At 41.3% G+C, this 18,043-nt stretch overlaps 1 protein-coding gene across 2 annotated transcripts in view; it reads right to left on the bottom strand.

The window, feature by feature from the left end:
• The window catches only part of Fshr (follicle stimulating hormone receptor), a 192,116-nt gene that overhangs the window by 58,567 nt on the left and 115,506 nt on the right, over positions 1 to 18,043 (bottom strand). For both annotated transcript variants that reach the window (XM_008823037.1, XM_008823038.2), the window contains exons 3-4: positions 3,194 to 3,268; positions 405 to 479 (exon numbers count right to left, since the gene is read on the bottom strand). In XM_008823037.1, coding sequence (XP_008821259.1) covers positions 405 to 479; positions 3,194 to 3,268 — 150 coding nt within the window. The remainder of the gene's footprint in view (positions 1 to 404; positions 480 to 3,193; positions 3,269 to 18,043) is intronic.

The following is an 18,043-nucleotide window of genomic DNA, read 5'->3' as shown; positions in this document are numbered from 1 at the left end:
CAATTATCAAGAAGTGACACCTCTTTATCCACCTTTTGAACTCAGGCTGGTTCTGTGAACTTCTTTGGTCAATAGAATGCATTGGAAGAGGTGGTGTATTATTCTGGGTTTATGCTGAAGAAATTCATACTCTTCAGCTGTTTCTCTTGGAACCCTGGGATCTCAGTGGAAATAAGCTTGGTGGAAGTGAACATTACTGGAAGAAGAGCTGAGTTATTCCAACTGAGATCATCCAGAATGTCCAGCCTCAGGTGCCCTGCCAACTATCCAGAGGTACATGAGTGAGCTTAGCTAATGTCAGGCAAACTTGGTTCTGATCAGCAGATTGATTTGCTGACCAATCGAGTTGGGTAAGAATGCACAATTTGATAATAGAAAGGGTGCCAAAATGTACGAACTCTTACAGATATCGGAGATTAGGAAGATTCTGGAAGGCCTCAGCATTGATGTATAGAAGACTGTTAGCCTTTTCAATTCTTCTGTAAAACAGAAAGTACGCATAAGAGATCTTAACAGAATGGAGTGTCATGGTAGTTTTCATATTATGTACAGTACGTCAATAAATCATTCATTTAATCACCTAGGCAATCCATCCATCCATCCATTCATCCATCCATCCATCCATCCATCCATCCATCATTTCAACAGATATTGGACAAACGCAGTATCTTTCAGTGTACAAAACCAAGCAATGTATACATCATCTGTGTCTCATTTAACACTTAGCACTTGGTATCTATCTACCAGTGTTTTTACCATGAACACAGATGAGTCTTTATGCAGGAGAAATCTCCCATAGCCAGCAAAGACTAGGAGGGTGGAGGTGACACTAGGGAGAACTGAGCTGTTGAGAGGTCTGAAGATGAGAAAACATACAAACAGTGAGACGAGCTGAAAAGAAGATGAGGAGGAGAAGGAAGGGATCTAATGAGGCAGAAAAAATGACTGGAGAAATGGAGATGAACTGTCAAAGAAAAACAAAAACTTGGAGCAAAGCAATCATTATCTCTAATTTTAACGTGAGATTCCAGCAGGCAGTATTTGGGAGTAGGCCAGATTCCCTCTGTGCTGTAGACAGAGGCGGCTCCCTCATAGCAGATGGGTTGTAGTGACTTCCACCCAGTGTTTTTGGCCTGTGCTATGTCCTGATCAATAGTCCGGAGGTGAGCCTGTTCACATTTGGTTTTCCACAGAGGGCCTATCTTTTTCTCATCTTGCTAGATCAATGTATATTTGCAGAGATGCTCTTTGTTAATTACTTCCTTCCTGTTTCATTAGCTTTTATGTTGCAGTAACCTGTAGCTAACTAGGACCAAGTACCAGACAATTGATCATTTTAAACACAGTCAGTGTCGTATGGGGGTGAGTGCCTCTCCATGTAAGGAAGAGATGCAAGAACCAGTCCATTAGCCCGCTGCTCACTGGACTGCATTGAAGGATGCTTTTCACGATGCCTTCGGTTCATAACTCTTATATGCCTTGAAGGTTTTGGGGATCCCCATAAGTTCAATTTTCCCAATTGGGATTATGAGAAGGACAAGGAGAGAGAGAGAGAGAGAGAGAGGGAGGAGAGAGAGGAGAAGAGAGGGGAGAGAGGAGAGAGAGAGAGGAGAGAGGAGAGAGAGAGGAGGAGAGAAGAGAGGAGAGAGAGAGGAGAGAGAGGAGAGAGGAGAGAGAGAGAGGAGAGAGAGAAGAGAGGAGAGAGAGAGAAGAGAGAAGAGAGGGGAGAGAGAAGAGAGAGAGGAGAGAGGAGAGAGAGAGGAGAGAGAGAGGAGAGAGACAGAGGAGAGAGACAGAGGAGAGAGACAGAGGAGAGAGAGAGGAGAGAGAGAGGAGAGATAGAGGAGAGAGAGAGAATAATGACAGCCAGGGTGAGGGTAGGAGGCAGTATGGGTTACGTACACACACACACACACTCACACACACACACACACAATACAGAAGCATGCACATTTTTGTTTCTCTCCCCTACTGCTTATTGATACTTAGAAAATGCTAAAAGCAACATCCTTATTTAAAGAAAAGATGCAAAAGGGCCAAGAAGTTTATGATCAATTCCTTATCCTACTGTGGGTTGGGCTGGGCGGTTTTAGACAAGCCTTCTAACTTTCCTGTGTCTTTCATTTCTTATCTATAAAATTAGGAGAGTAGCTTGTTAGTTTTCCTAAATGTGTTGCATGGGAAATTTTGTGAGAGTTTGATAAATGCTCCATAACAAACACCTCTCCAGTGGCAGGAGTTTGACATGAGTTGAAAGACACTCTGCACAATATCCTTCTTGGAGATTCCAGATATAGCTTTGTATAATTTTTTTCTGAGTTTTCTTATGGTAAATGAGGTCATCTCCCTTTGTTTGTCCATTGTTTTCTAATCTTATTTGATCATGGAATCTTTTTCCTTTTTGAAAACTCATAATATCCTGGGTTTTTAATAGCACACAGCATATACTTTGGAAAATTTTTGATCAGAGAGTCTTTAATGTCTCTGTGGCCTTGACATTTTATGAGTCTATGAGTTACTTTATGTTATTACAGACTTGAATGACGCAGAATTGGATCTATGTATTGGCATGTCTGTAAAAGTAGAATGTCAATAAAAGAAAGCTTTTTGGGGGACAGTAGTAGAATGAAGGATCATTGTAACATGAATGCACTATGCTGGTTGATATATTAAATTTAATTTATATTTATCATGTCCTTCATTCACCACAGCAAGTATATGAGTGTAGACTTTCTAGTTTTGTAGATGAGAAAATAAAGTCTCAGATGGTTATGTATCTTGGTTGTATTTAGTAGTATGCATATGCATAGGCTAATGCTCAGAGTAGAATTATTAACCTTCAATCCTGTGGTGTGGGATTTATTTTGGGGGTTGTCTGTGGTGTAACTTTGAATGAGATGGTGAGGTGGAGCAGATTTCTTACATTCATGGGCAAGGCTCTGTAGCCCATAATATAAACAATTATGGGAGGCAGCGAGCAGGATGAAGCTAGACACTGAGTCTGGTGCCTGGATCACCAGGCAGGGATAAATGACAGTCTCTTTTAGGTCAACTCTGACATTGTATAATGATATTCTGAGGTTCTGAAGATAGGACAGAACCAGAGACTCTCAGGGATATAAACGGACTTCAAGGCAGTTTATAAGAATAGTCAGGACCCCTCCTCTGCTCACCCACACACTGGCATGCTTACATTTCATGCAACTTGGGCAGGTTGGAGAACACATCTGCCTCTATTACTTCCAAGACATCATTCTGAGAGATCTCTCTGCAGCAAAAGAAACATATTTCAGGTTAATTCAGTTTTACCCCATGAACATTTTAAGGACTCAAATAGAAATAGAACTTTGTGCTGAGGAGTTTTCATAAAACACACAAAAACCCCTTTTCTATTGTAAATTAGCTACAGTACTGTGTCTAAACTAAGACACTAAACACTAATACTGACAGAACGCTAAGAGAATAGATCCAAGGCAGTGGCACATTTAGATATTAGACATCCTACAGCTGTAGAAACTGAAGCCTGAGGGAGACCATGTTCCCATGCTCTTCATTGTCCCCCCAATCCTTCTGGTTCTCTTCCCCCAAATAATTCCCTTTTCTACTCTCATGACACATTGTCTCCCAATTGGCTAGTTCCTCCAATGGGTGGGGCCTGATGTGGAGTGTGGACTAAGAAGGGGCTGCTAGGAGCCATCTTGGAACAGAAGGCGCTAGCCATGGGGAAGCCAGGAGCTGTGGGTAGCACATGGTGTGGGGAACGCACAGCCAGCCGCAGCAGCTCAAGGACAGAATGGACTAACTCTATGGACCTGGGGCTAGACTGCTGGCCCCTGAGGCAGCACATGGTGTGGGGAACGCACAGCCAGCCGCAGCAGCTCAAGGACAGAATGAACTAACTCTATGGACCTGGGGCTAGACTGCTGGCCCCTGAGCAAATGCTAGTGGGGACTATGGTAGTCATGGCGTTGTCTGATATGGTGGGCTCTGAGCCACACCGCTGGAGGCATGGGGCTAGGCACTGGGTTCTCATTCCTTTGTAAGCTAATAAATGCACATAAAATATATGGTTTTTCTGAGAGTGCAGGAGACCCAGAGGGAATTTGGGTGACAAAACTGGCTTAGTCTGGCAGGATAAATGAACCACAGCCTTGGGGATGTGGGTCTCAGAAAGCAGTGCTGTTTCTGCTGCCCCTGTGGCAGGTCAGCTGTGCTGTGAGTCCCAAATCCAGGACAGAAGCCAACAAAAACCCATATGCTTAATGGGGTTAGGGATAATCAAATGGGTTATACAATGGATTATAAAATCTGTAACTAAAAAGAGGCCAGCCATGCAGAAGCGTGGACCACAGTTATGTTGTAAATGTGGGGATATGTTGTGGGTATATGAAGATTTGTTAAAGGTTACCCAAAGGCTAGAAAATCTTTTACCTGCTCTGGACCCAAACAGAGTGCTGAGAGAGAGAGAGAGAGAGAGAGAGAGCACTTTGCCTGATAAAAGATGTGTCCCGAGAGGAGAGAGAGAGAGAGAGAGAGAGAGAGAGAGAGAGAGAGAGAGCACTTTGCCTGAAAAAGGTGTGTCCCAGGCAGGGAAAGTTGAAAAGGCTGCACTGGCGGACCCAGTTGCAGAGCTGGAGAGAGATAAAAGGCGGGACACTTTGACGTGTAAGGTCCAAGGACTCAGAGGAAAAGAAAGATAATAGTAAAAAGGAAAAAAAGCTAACTGGGCTGTAGCTAGGAAATATTCCATGTTAGAACTGTCAAAACTAGGAAAAACTTACAGGCAAGCAAGCAGAGAGCCCCTGGCCATGTGGCTTGTGAGAGTATGGGACATGGGAGCAAATGACATCAGTCTAAGTCCTTCAGAAGCTTCATAGCTGAGTTATATAACCACCCATCCATCTTTGTGATATAGGCTGTTCAACCTAGGCAATGCAGGGGGGAGCAGTCCTTAATGGGGTGGCTAGTTGAAGGCATTAAAGATACATGGTTTTCATCAAGGGAGACTAACATGATGAGCAGGGGCTGGAGGACTATAAAGGAGGGGCAGGCATTCCTGAGAGAACTACGTATGAGAAAAGCAATATATGATGTCTAGTTCACTGGACCAGATAAGACTGAGTTCACCAGAGATATGAAAAAAAGCCTAATTCAACTGGGACCTCGAGAATGGTATGGGGCTTTAATGGTTTTACTAAGTCCTTTGATGGGACAGGATCTTTGTAAAGTGAGAGAGGCTTTGGCAAATCTCAATGATTCTGACTAGTATGAAAAACATGTCTGTGAAATAACAGAATACCCGATAAGACATATAAAAAGACCAGACAGAGGAAATGGTCCACTTGGGTTACTTGAAGACAAATGTAGCAAGACTTATGTCAAGCCCAAATCTGCAGAGAAAAAATTGATGGAAAACCAAATTCAGTACTAAGGTGTTTCTGGAAGGCTTTAAAACCAGAAGAACAGTTTACGAAGGACATTCAAAGGATAACAACTGTACAAGGGGTGGTTAAGAATCCCCAAGGATTAAATAAGATGCATTTCTCTTCTGATAAAGGCTATACTAGGGGTGGAAGCAGGTTTTCCCACCAAGTTCTCCCCCAGCAACCTCGTGTGGTTGGGAAGATGACAGATGTGGCTACAGTCAGGAAGCAGACCCAGAGCCTGCCTGACTCAGGGAAACAACAAGAGCAGTGGGGACAGGAGAAGTCCCCTGCCTCCTTAGTCCAGTGCAGGGTCAGACAACTGGATCCAACACCTGTAAGTGTATCAAGAATAAAAGAATCCAACGGGATATCTAAAAATGGTAAAGAGCTAACCAAATTAATGCCACATACCCATGCTATGGTACCTAACAAGGATCTATGGAGAAAACAGTTAATACAAATGGACAAAACCTTTCCATGCTGTGTTAGACCTTGTCTATGATTGATTTAATATATAATGTTAACATTCCTTTGAGTATTTTACAGATGTGAAACCCATTTGAAAGATACCTGAAGAAGCAAAGGCCAGCTATGGCTATAATATTCTTGGGAGTTTTATGTAGGTTGGGTAAGATGAGGCTAGAGACTCTCAAACTATAAAACTGTTAAGAAAATCTACAGTACCAGGGGTGGGTTGCCACCCCCCCATGAGCTGTTGGTCAGAGAGAGCTCCTAAAGGTCCTCCAATTCACCAAGGCTATTTCCATTAACGTTGGTTGTACACTAGGAAGGTTGGTAAGGCCATGTTGCTGAAGACACTGCTTGTTGTGAATGCAGGAAAAGAAGAAGAGATGGAAGTGTGACTAAGCCAAAACACTCCGTGCCACTGGATGGATGATGTTCATATTGCCAGGAGGCTCTATATGGATGGTTAGGGAGGAACGCATCCCCTATAATTCTACTCAATGATGGATCCCGCGTGTTGCATACTATGGATATGCCAAGCAATATCTGCAAGTGCAATAATGGCTTGACCAACACATGTACAACTGACAAATTTCTAATTGGATAAGACCTGCTCCTAGGGGTGGAACATTTGGTGCTGTAGGCCAGGCCAGTGCCTTGTGTTGAGAAAGGCTACAGGCCCTAATGGAGAAGCCATCATGAGTAGAGTACACCTGCTGGGATATCTTCTAAGCATTTGTATGTACAGTCATGTTTATTTAAATGCGTCTACTTCCTTCCATTTGTTTTTATAGTAGAAGAAACACCACTGAGATAGATCAGTGACCATGGCCTAAAGACGACTAATGGGGAAGCCCAAGAAGCCCCTATCTTGCCATGATACAAGAGAGATCACCATACATCTATCAACCTCTCCAAAGCTCAGGGACTTTAGCAGAAGATGGATGGGAAGATTGTAAGAGTGGAGGAAAGAGGTGAAGTGTCTCCCAACTGGCTAGTTCCACCAATGGGTGGGGCCTGACACAGGGCATGGACTACGAAGGGGCTGCTGGGAGCCATCTTGGAACAGAAGCTTCTAGTCGTGGGGAAGCCGCAAGCCATGGGTAGCACACGTGGTGTGGGGACCGTGCAGCCAGTCACAGCAGCTCAAGGACAGAATGGACTGACTCTTGTGGACCTGGGGTGAGATAGCTGGCCCCTGAGGCATGAGCGAATGCTAGTGGGGACTATGGTAGTCATGGCGTGGTCTGATAGGGCTAGGTCTGATATGGCAGGCTCTGAGCTGTGCTGCCAGAGGCGTGGGGCTAAGCACTGGGTTCTCATGCCTTTGTAAGTTAATAAATTCACATAAAATATATTATATGGTTTGTCTGATAGCGCAGGAGACCCAGAGGGAATTCGGGTGGCACACGTAGATTGCACTACCTTCACTTGCTCCCTCCTCCTCCTCCCTTTAGATCTTTTCCCCCACAGTCCTATTTCTGCTTTCATGTCCTACAAATACATATATATTCATATATGAATTTATTTTTAATAAATAATAAAGACAGTATTATTGTATTTGCAGTACTGAGGATTGAGCCCAGGGCCTCACACATGCTAGGCAAGTGTTCTACCACTGAGCTACATTCCCAGTCTTATTTTTACTTTTTATTTTGAGATAGGGTCTTACTAAGTTGCCTCAGATGACCTTGAACTCACTTTGTAGCTCACACAAACTTTGAACTTGGAATTTTCCTGCTCTGCCTCAGAAGCAGCTGAGATTACAGCTTCCAGCCATTAGACACAGCTAAGACCATTTTATTTAGGGAGAAAAAAAATAATCCTGCACACCCTTGTCATCTGATGGTTTAGCATATTTTTATATTAGTTCCTGACAATTTAGGAGAAAGACATTTTCCCAACAAGTTTCATTTCCTAGGACTAAAGTTGTCTGTTATAATCCATGCAGGTATTCTTAACAGGTTCATAGAATTTTGAAATCGCACTGGATGCAATGCAGTAGTCGAATACTTCTAACTTATGCTAGACCCTATTTTTATGCTCTAGCACCACACAAAAAATAATAAAAATGTTCAAGTCTTAGAAACACATCTTGCTGTTGTACATTATCAACATGTTGACAAATTTCACCTTCAAAATGAGAGGTGTGGTACCAGGTTTTCTTTAGTTATGGTGAAAAAGCATAAGTACACCACATAAAACATTGTCTGAAAAGAATTTTTTAAGAGAACCATCACTTAGCTTTTTACTGAAGAGTATTTATGGCTTTAATGCGAAGGGTCTTTAAAATCAAATAAAATTAGAATTGCTTGTGCCATGCAAGGTTCTATTTCAAGTACTTTAGAGTGGCAATATCAACAATACAGCATTGAATTTCTTTCCCTGTCACTGGGCTAACAAACTGACCTGTTTATTTAAAAAAAAGATTTTAAATGTCACATTGCTAAGTTATATACAGAGAGATGTATATGCAGAGAGGATTATATACAGAGAGGATTTACATATGAGAGAGAAAACAGGTGATGTGTGTCTTTCCGAGTCTGGCAAGTCTGGCTTATTTCACTTAGCATAATGATCTCCAGTACCACCCATGTTCTGGCAAGTGTTATAATTTCATTTTTCCTTTAGAGCAAGTAAAATTCCATTGTATGTATGTACTACATTTTCTTTATCTCTTCATTTATTGCTAGACTCTAGGCTGGTTTCATGTCTCGGCTGTTGTGAATACTGAATCAGTAAACAGGAATGTGCAAGTACCACAGTGGTATGTGGATTTAGGATCCTTTGGGTATATACTGGGGTGTGGTAGAGCTGGAACATGTGGGATTTCTATTTTTAGTTCTTTTGAGGAAACTACATACTGATTTACACAGTGGCTATACTGATTTAGATTACCGCTGGCAATGTATAAATTTTCCACCTTTCCCACATTCTTGATAGCATTGATTGTTTGTGAGGAAAATCATTCTAACTTGAGTGAGATGGACTCTGAAAACAGAGTCCTTAATGGCTAAGAATTTTGAACACTTAAAAATCATTGGTCATTTGTACTTCTTTCTTTGACAACTATCTATTCAATTGCTTAATCCATTCATTGACTGGATTATTTTCGATATTTATTTTTTGGAGTTCTTTATAGGTTTTAAATACTAATCCCACACTGGATGTGCAGTTGGTGAAGATTTTCTCCCAGGCAGCAGGCTCTCCACTCTGTCAGTTGTTGCCTTGGCTGTGAAGAAGCTTTTCAATTTTGTGTCAATTTAATTTCTTTGATCAATTTTTGGTATTATTTCTTATGCTATTGGAGTCTCTTTCTACCTACACCTACATCTTGCCTATTTTCCTCCAGCAGTTTTAAAGTTCCAGGTCTTACAGTCAGGTCTTTGATCTATTTTGAACTGATTTTTTGTGCAGGGTGCTGTGGATCTAGTTTCATTCTTTTAATTAATTTATTTTAAAATAAGCATGGATTAAAACCTGCCCTCCTCCATGCCATTATCAAAGTGGAAATCACTATTGTAAGGCCTTTGGCATTAATGATAACTTGGTCTAAAATACCTTCTCTTTCTGGTCTCAGCTTTTATCCTTCAAGAGTAACTTGAAGGCACTGGGGAATGAAGTCCACTGTGTGTACAGAGGCCAGAGCTTATGAGGAGACAGGGTAACTTAATCAGTTAATGTTTATGAAGTGTCTTACAGATGAAACATGCTCTTAGGCCTCCTGAGGAGAGTCTGATGCAGTTTTAATATTGCAGCTGAGTGTCTAGGAAATCTCACCAGAAGCATGCATTCAAATTAGCTGAGGTATATATGCTGTCTGAGGGTGTGGGATTCAGAAGTAGAGCTCTAGAAAGGCACTGAAAAAGGCCTGCAGAGCAGAGATGGGAGTGGCTGGGTAGGGGTGAGGAATGGCACCTGGCTCAGTAAGAAGGCTGCAGACAGCTGGGATTCAGTATTGTACTACTGCTTTTCAGATACCTGTGAATGAGGGGACGTATGTGAGGGAAAAGCTCATATTGACAACAGCACAGAAGGCATTAATTTGAACATTTAAGAGTTGAGAGAAAGAGTTACATGAAGGAAAGGACTAGGTAACAGGAAGAGGTTAAATCTAATTGCATTGAACGTGAGACTCCAGGAGCTGTCTCCAGGATTACTAACAGCAGTAGTGGTGTTATTTTGCCTAATGTTAAGACACATCTCTGAAACTGAACCTATGTATTGAGAGATCCTGTGGCTGGATGTTTTGCTGTTGTTCAAAAGAACTAAAACTTATTAGTATAAACTAGGCAAAACAGTTCTTGTTCAATTTTTTCAGAAAGTAGTTCATATTTTATTTTTTAATTTTTACAAAATTCTTTTGGCATCTCCGGGTGGATTCAAAAGTAGTTCGTATTTTATAATGCCATCTTCAGAGACAAGATTGTACTGAGGTTGGTGACTGGGTGTCTTTGGTTACATGGAGCGGGTGTAAGGAGGAAAGGATGCAGTAGCAACAGAAAGGCACGTGACTAAGAAATCCCAATATCCTTTCCCATTTAGCCTCATTCTGTCTCTAGAAATTTCTATGATCATTTGTTGGCTGTTTACTATTTATTAGCCACTTTACATACATTCCTTTGATTCTTTTGACATGACTGTGAAGTTGGCATTTTTGTTTTTTTTTTTTTTTTTTTTTAATGGCTCGTCTCATTGCAGAACCAGCTCTGGCAGATGGCAGGGCTTACACACCTGCTACATGCTCTGCCACCTCAGGTCATGGTAGGCACCTCCTTAGACCTTGGGTTCTTATTTGCAAAATGAGGAGATAGATGAGATGGTTTGTGAAGGTCTTTCTAGAACAGTGCAACAGGGCCTCTTTCCCAAGCCTAGAAGCTCTGTGGAGGGCTAATTTCCAAAGGCGCAGAGTTTCTCAAATGTTAACACACTAATGGTCACCAGGGGATCTTATTAAAATGCAGATGGGCTTTGGAAAGTTCTAAGTTTCTGTACTTCTAAATAGTTCAGGTACTGGTGTCAAGACTATATTTCAGATTGTGGGGTTCTTTACAGCAATACTAATAATACCTGATCAGGCTTTCCCCCCAATGTTCACATACATATTAAGTATGAAAAGCATGGCAAAATCCAATTATATCAGCTCAAAGGCAAGGGGTAGGAGTCTTGAGTTTAATAATCTGCAAACCCTTGAAAAGTGTTTATCATCACTGAAGATTTCCCAGTCTCTAAATTTTCCTGAGACTTTCTTACTTAAAGCGATGATGATCACATCATGGTTCTATCATAGTTTTACTGTTGTTATTATTATTTCACTTTGTTATCTCCCAGTTTTCTGATTTCATTAGACTTTTGGAATGTATCTTTTCACCTGTCTCTGTATTGCCAGCATCTAGTGGTGATTTGGTCTGCATTCAGAGCTCAATAAATGATTAGTAGATGAATGGAAAGATGGACATGAAGGTGAAGGAAGTGTTCAGTCTTATGAGTGGCACCTGCTCCACTGTCCAATCCATTCTTTTATACTCTTGCTTGTTGGCACCATGACCAACAAGCCTATTTTGTCTATGACTAATGCTTTGGTCTCAAGGTTTTTAAACTGATATACAACATGAAAGAAGCAGATGCTTGTAACTGGTCTGCAGTACTAAAGTATCTGGGCCCGTTTATCCAAATTTCTCGGTGTCATAGCCTTTCCCGGCCTTTTTGTCAGTAAGATGAGGTCCTTGAATTGATAGAACAGTCAAGCATAGAAAGGGATGGGAGGCTGGTGACAATAGGGGTTATAAATCATTTGATTGGGGATTAGAGAAGTTGACTTTTAAAGTCTTTCCTATGCATGAGGTCCCATGTTTGCAAAAAGAAAGGGGAACTATATCTGCATGGGGTATTGGAGAGTATCAGGACATGTGTTCTGGGGTAGATGTCAAAGCACTTCCCTAAACTTCATATTTGCATTTCTCTTGTTAAGGGTGTGGTATTCCTGTACAGTATTTTGGAAGGAAGGGTAGGGTGAGCTGTTCCCAGGAGAGGGAATATTTTTAAAAAGAAGATTCATTTTATATTTAATTATGCATATGCACGTGTGTCTGTGTGCAGGTATGTGCACCTGAGTGTGGTTTTCTGCAGAAGCCAGAAGAAGGTGGTAGATTCCCTAGAGCTGGAGTTAAGGTAGGTGTGAACTGCCTGATATGGGTGCTAGGAATGGAACTCCAGTCCTCTGCAAGCGTGGCAAGTGCTCTTAACTGCTGAGCCATCTCTCCAGCCCTCTAGTAGAGAGGGAACTGAAGGGAGTTACTGAGCATTCTGAAGTGGCATAACATTTTAATCTATCGTAAAAGATGTTAATGTGTCTATAGACGTACAACACTGATCCACCGAGTCTCATCTGATCCTGGAAGCTATGTAGGGTTGGGCCTGGTTAGTACACGATGGGAGAATGTTAAAATATTCCCATAATTACAGCTTATTGAAAATTCCCAAATGTTGGGGCTCTTCATTTTGAACTGAGTTACCACAGGTTTATAGAATAACAAAATGCCAAAGAGCTGTGATTAGGGATTTAAAGCCTCATTAACGTTTCAGTCACATGAATTGGAGAACACATAACATGAGATTAAATGCTCACTGTTCTGGTTCAGATGTGATTCAAATGTTTTTTCCAAAGGTCATATGCTGGAAATTCGGTTCTCAGAGTTTTCATGGTACAAGATAGCCTAACCTGAAAGAGATGGGGCTTGGTGGAAGGTAACTGAGCCGTAACTGGCCCTGTGAGGTTTCTGGGACTGTGTTAGTTCTTGTGCTAGTGGATTCACTTCCTCCAGAGCAGGTTATTATGAAATAGAGCCTGGCCTGCTCCTTAGTCCTAGTCATAGGCGAAGGCTGCTTTGCTTTCTGCTCCTCTGTCATTGTCATGTTGTGACTCAGCCAGATGGTGGCGCCTAAGACCAGGCTGGCCTCAGTCTCACGGAGATCCTTCTGCCTCTGCCTCCAGAGTGCTGGGATTAAAGGCAAGTGCCAGGCTCTGAAACAATCTATTTTTGTATGTTATTCACTGTCAGGTGAGAGCAACACAGAATGGACTAAAGAACTCATACAACTAATTTTTTGCTATTGGAACTATTCTCTAATATCTTCCCCAAGGACAAAGTTGCATTTAATATTTTGAGTAAAATTTCATTCTTTTGTCAGGTTTTTCCCCCAGTGTCCCCTGTGATGTAGGTGACCATGGATCCTCTATCAGCCCTCTCCATATATTACATTGGATTTGCTTTCTAGAGATGTGCTGCATAGTTTAAACAAATAGATCTCCCTCTCTCCACACAGAACTTGCGGAGGACAGTGACATTGCCTTTTGTTTTAGTATTCCTGCTCCCACTGTTTGCTAAATGAACAAATTAGCTTTGAGATATTAAAAATTTTTTCCAACTTTGCTCTTGTACAATAAGGCTATGTTCTTGAAAACTTGTGGTAAACAGTATTAACACAGGAGGGAAGCTTCTTCTTTAGCAGAATCTGGGAGTGAGATTTTAACAGAGTGGAGAGCTAATTCAACAAATGTTCAACTAATTTGGTCAAGCAGTGTCTGTGTTTTCAGTATTGATGCGAGTGGCAGGACTCTAGAGATGTATGAACTGGGTCCCAGGTCTCATCAGTCTTCTGACAGTCTAGCTAGCTTCATGTATTGGGCTACATTTAAGTCATGTAAAAAAATAAAATTGCACTTAAATATAATGATGTATATTGTTATACATGTTAACACATGGCACATTCAATATATAAACATATAGCAAGCACACACATATACATATATAATTATCTACACATCACATTTACAGAAGAATTAAGTGAAAAACCACATATACACACACAACATAAATGGCATGAATGACAGTGATAAGATATATGATAGAAAATCACATTATACATACACATATAACATACATATAAACATGTATTATGCATTATATAGTAATAAAATACATGATTATATACTTTACATATAACACATACAGTGACATGTAAAAGCAGATATAGAATATACATGATAATACATCTAAGGTATCCACATATCATAGTTTCCTGGGTTTTCTTGTCTACTCCCTCAGATCTTCTGGAAATGTGCTGTATAGTTCAAAGTTTGAAAACGCATTCCAGAAGTTTATAAAGCTCTTCATATACTCATTCCTATCCTAATTTAGAATCTTTTAATGTTAGATTCATAGACTTTAAAATAGAGACCTATATTTGAATCTTTTCCATTTGACTTGTCTGTGACTATTGGAAGGTTACAGACAGTCTCTGAGCTTCAGTTCCCTGTGTGTAAGTGGTAAATGGAAGGAGCCTCACAGGATTGCCAAAGGGATTAAATAAGCTGGTATGTGTGAAGGGAAACACTTGTCTGACCATGAATTCAAATATCACCATGTTGGATGGACAACCTGCCCTAACCCTCTCTCTGGTATTTAGGAATGAATTCATCTTGGATGCTGAATTCAGGAAATATTGGGCTGGGCAACCATTGTATTGAGGAATAGCTGCTGGCAAAGGCCCTAGAAACCCTTCTTCAGGCTTTACATAAAGAAATCCAGGTCATTTGCTACACCAATCTACATGATATTTACATTCTTCAACCAGACTTGGGCATTCTCCCAAACCGCAGCCCCATTCTGAATCACATGGTGAGACCAACTGCCTGCTTCATTGGCTACATCGAAGAGGTTAGATAGAGCAAGAAGATGCCTTGACAGAGATGGCTACCACTGCTGAAATCATAACCTAAAAAGCGTGCTTTTCCCTTTGGGTAGGTGCGAAACAAACATTGCCAAAGGGCTCCTCTGACCCCCCTCAGATGACAACAGGTAAGTTATTTGTTTCCTAACTGTCCTTCCTTCCCAGAATTCTTTCCTTATTATGGACATCCTGAAAGGACACGGAGATAAAATCAGGCCCAGTGGCTCAGTCTAATTCACACATACTCAACTTACTTCAAATACACCAATGGCAAACTATGGTATCCATCTTAATTTTATCTGATTTAAATATTGTCATAAATTTCTGGTTTATTTTTCGTTTCCCCCATCAGATGAAGAGATGGATGAAACAGGCAAAGTAAGCCAAATGTGTTAACATTTATTAAGTGCTTATTATGTACCAGGTGATTTTCCTGTGCTTCACATTTATTCAACTGTTTAAACCTCAGAACAGCCTTGTGAGGTAATTACCATCTTTCACTGCTTTTACAGGAGAGCAAAATGAGGCACACAGAGGTTACCTGATTTCCTCTGTACTGCCCAGCCAGTGAAATGTGAGCATGTGCATCCGTCCTCCATTAGGCCTCATAGGAGAACAGAAATCAGCGAGGCCACACTTCTAGTGCCTGGAAACTTTCTACTTCAGAGAATACTGTTATTGTTATTTTAATTTATAATGGAGTAGAAGTCTTTTGGGGAGCAACACATCTATAAAACTTCACATTGACCCCTCCCTCTCTGATGCCTGGCACTTGAGTTCTGACAAGGCAATATATAAGTTCACATGCAAATTTACCTTCTACAGATTAAAGTTCAAAGCACTACCCACATGATAAGTGTTTTTGGAGTACATTTTTATGCCTGTATAAAGCATATAAAACAGTAAAAATCAGTATCCTTGTCTTCCGAGAATCTTCAGTTTAGTTGGATAAAAGTCACATGCATGAAAAATAGAGAGAACAGAAGTGGAGGGAGTGGTGGAAAGGTGCCAAAAGTCTAGTATAGAGTGTGGTAAATATCGAGTGCTCAATATACTTTCTTTCTCCCATATCCATAATTCCCCCATCATACTCACTCTAAATGTTAGCATTTCCCAAGCCCTGTTTTGACCGCTCTCAATCTTTTCCTATTAAAGTCTCCTAGACTTGTTCGTTTTCACACTCCTTCAGGTAGGACCCCTTTGCTGATGAATCATACATAATTGGAATAACTCTTCCATCTTGGATCATTTTGGATCACCGTTACCCCATGCCTGTCAATGTCCAAGGCATGCTGTGCCATCTATTCTGTGAGTCTAGGGCATGTTGATTGCTTTTCTCCCCTAGTTCTTAGCCCCTTCAATCCCAAATTCAAGCCAGCAGCTCCATCTGACATCACTACTGGTCCACTGGACCAACCCAAGCCTTTAATCCTAGGATTATCTATAGTTTATTTTCTTCATTTAACATTCAGGCAGCTCCTAAATCCTCTCAATTGTTTTTCCAGGATTTCTTGAAACCGCCCCCTCATTTCCTACCATCATTATCACAGTTTTGGCTCTGTGCTATTTCTTTCAGACTAACAGTTCTTAACAGCCTATGGGTAACTCAGGAGTGATTTGACGTGAGTTATGGGTTACTGTTTTTCAAAACAAATTGAATGTGCCAATGATCTACTTAAGAAGTTGGAGTAGATACAAGGTTATGTACAGAATATGCAAAGCAATAATAGCAGAGCCTCAAGCAGTGGAAAGCATCCAGTAGAAGCTGGTAACACCGAGTTGCTGTGCACTTGCAAACAGAAATGTGCATGGTACCTGTGGTTGGGAGTCATGTGTAGGATGGTTTATCTGAGGGAAACAAATGAGATTAAGAGAGAATGATAAGGCATGAAGGGGAACTAGGTTTTCTACAGATAGAACTAGATTAAAGCTGGAGGCTAGAAAAGGTGCTGTGTGTGCCTGCCAGAAACTGTTTAGTAAGGAAGCTATTGAGTTCTTAGTGATGGAAGATGAACCACTTGCAAGGCAGTAAAGGAGTAGACACTGTGTAGAGCAGAAAGGAAAGGGACATTGATTGGGTCGCTTGGTTTTGACATGGCCTCCCAGCTTCAGCAGAAGTCTGAGTGGGGGTGGGGTGGGGAGGGAGGTTGGAGCAGCCTCAGACACACATGGATTATAGTAAGCTGTCTCCAGGTTGAACACACTTATAAGATTGAGCTGTCCTGTTGATACGAGTTAATCTTTATTACACATTTGCTGTGTAGTAAACCCAGCACTAAATGTTCTCCATGGGCAGTCTCCCTAAACGGCCCTGTTGCTTTGTGCTTGCCTAGTTCACAGTCACTTGTGAGTGACAACATGCGCAGGTGACCAGACAGATCTGCATTTTCTCATTTCCTAGTGTGTGTGTATGTGTGTGTGTGTGTGTGTGTGTGTGTGTGTGTGTGTGAGAGAGAGAGAGAGAGAGAGAGAGAGAGAGAGAGAGAGAGAGAGCTTGGACAAGTCAGCTAACTTCTTGATATTTATTTTAATAGAGATATAGCTTTGTAAGCATTTAGAGATTTTTGAGAGAATTATGGAGATAATTTACAGTGTGTAATATATTTCCAGCTGCCTTCCAAAAGTCGGTTTGCTCCCTCTCATTCATAGATGTGTAGCTACATAATACATCTGTTCTTCCTTTTCTCCTTCCTCCCTCCTTCTCTTCCTGACTCCCTGTAGTACTGGAGATAGAGCAGCAAACCACTAACCCACACCTCCAGCCCCCTTAAAAAGCTTTTTATGAGACAAGGCCTTGATAGGTTACCCACACTGTCTCAGCCTTCTGAGTAGCTGGGATTTTAGGACTGTGCCACCATGCCCTACTCTAGACTATATTTCTTATTCAGTCTTGCTGTTAAGATGTTGCACTGATAGAAGAAAGCCCTTCCTTCCCAGGGAATGGAGGGGAAGAGACTGCTCTGCTCCCGTCTGCCTGGTGGCTAGAGGTAGAATCCCAGGACAACCTTAAAGCAAGAAATGAAGATGGCACACCTGATATAGCCCTAGGATTCTAAGAAAAACACAGAGATGCACACCCTGGACTACTAGATTAGCAGAAGCTGACTGTTATCTATCAGCCAGAGTAATACTTAGCACTTGATCAACCAAGCTCTTCTGATGAAGGCAGGGTTAGAGTTTTGTATCTATTACCTGATAAATGGAGGGGTGAGACAATGTGAGAGATAAACAATGCCTAGCTAGCTTTGAAAACCAGTGAGAACCATATTACTCCTACAACCTACTGACAAATTATTCATAGCAAATCAAGAAATATATGTCTAGGTAAGGTTTATCTGAGAAAAACTGGTCTTTGCCTAAGATTTATCTACATGACACACAGTAATTAAAAGTACCAGACTGGTGGAACTAACCTTCTT

Source organism: Nannospalax galili, unplaced genomic scaffold (assembly GCF_000622305.1).
Source record: "Nannospalax galili isolate Female #2095 unplaced genomic scaffold, S.galili_v1.0 scaffold286, whole genome shotgun sequence".
Lineage (NCBI taxonomy): Eukaryota > Metazoa > Chordata > Mammalia > Rodentia > Spalacidae > Nannospalax > Nannospalax galili.
The sequence above is the reverse complement of the archived record's forward strand: the minus strand, read 5'-3'. Positions and strand labels throughout refer to the sequence as shown.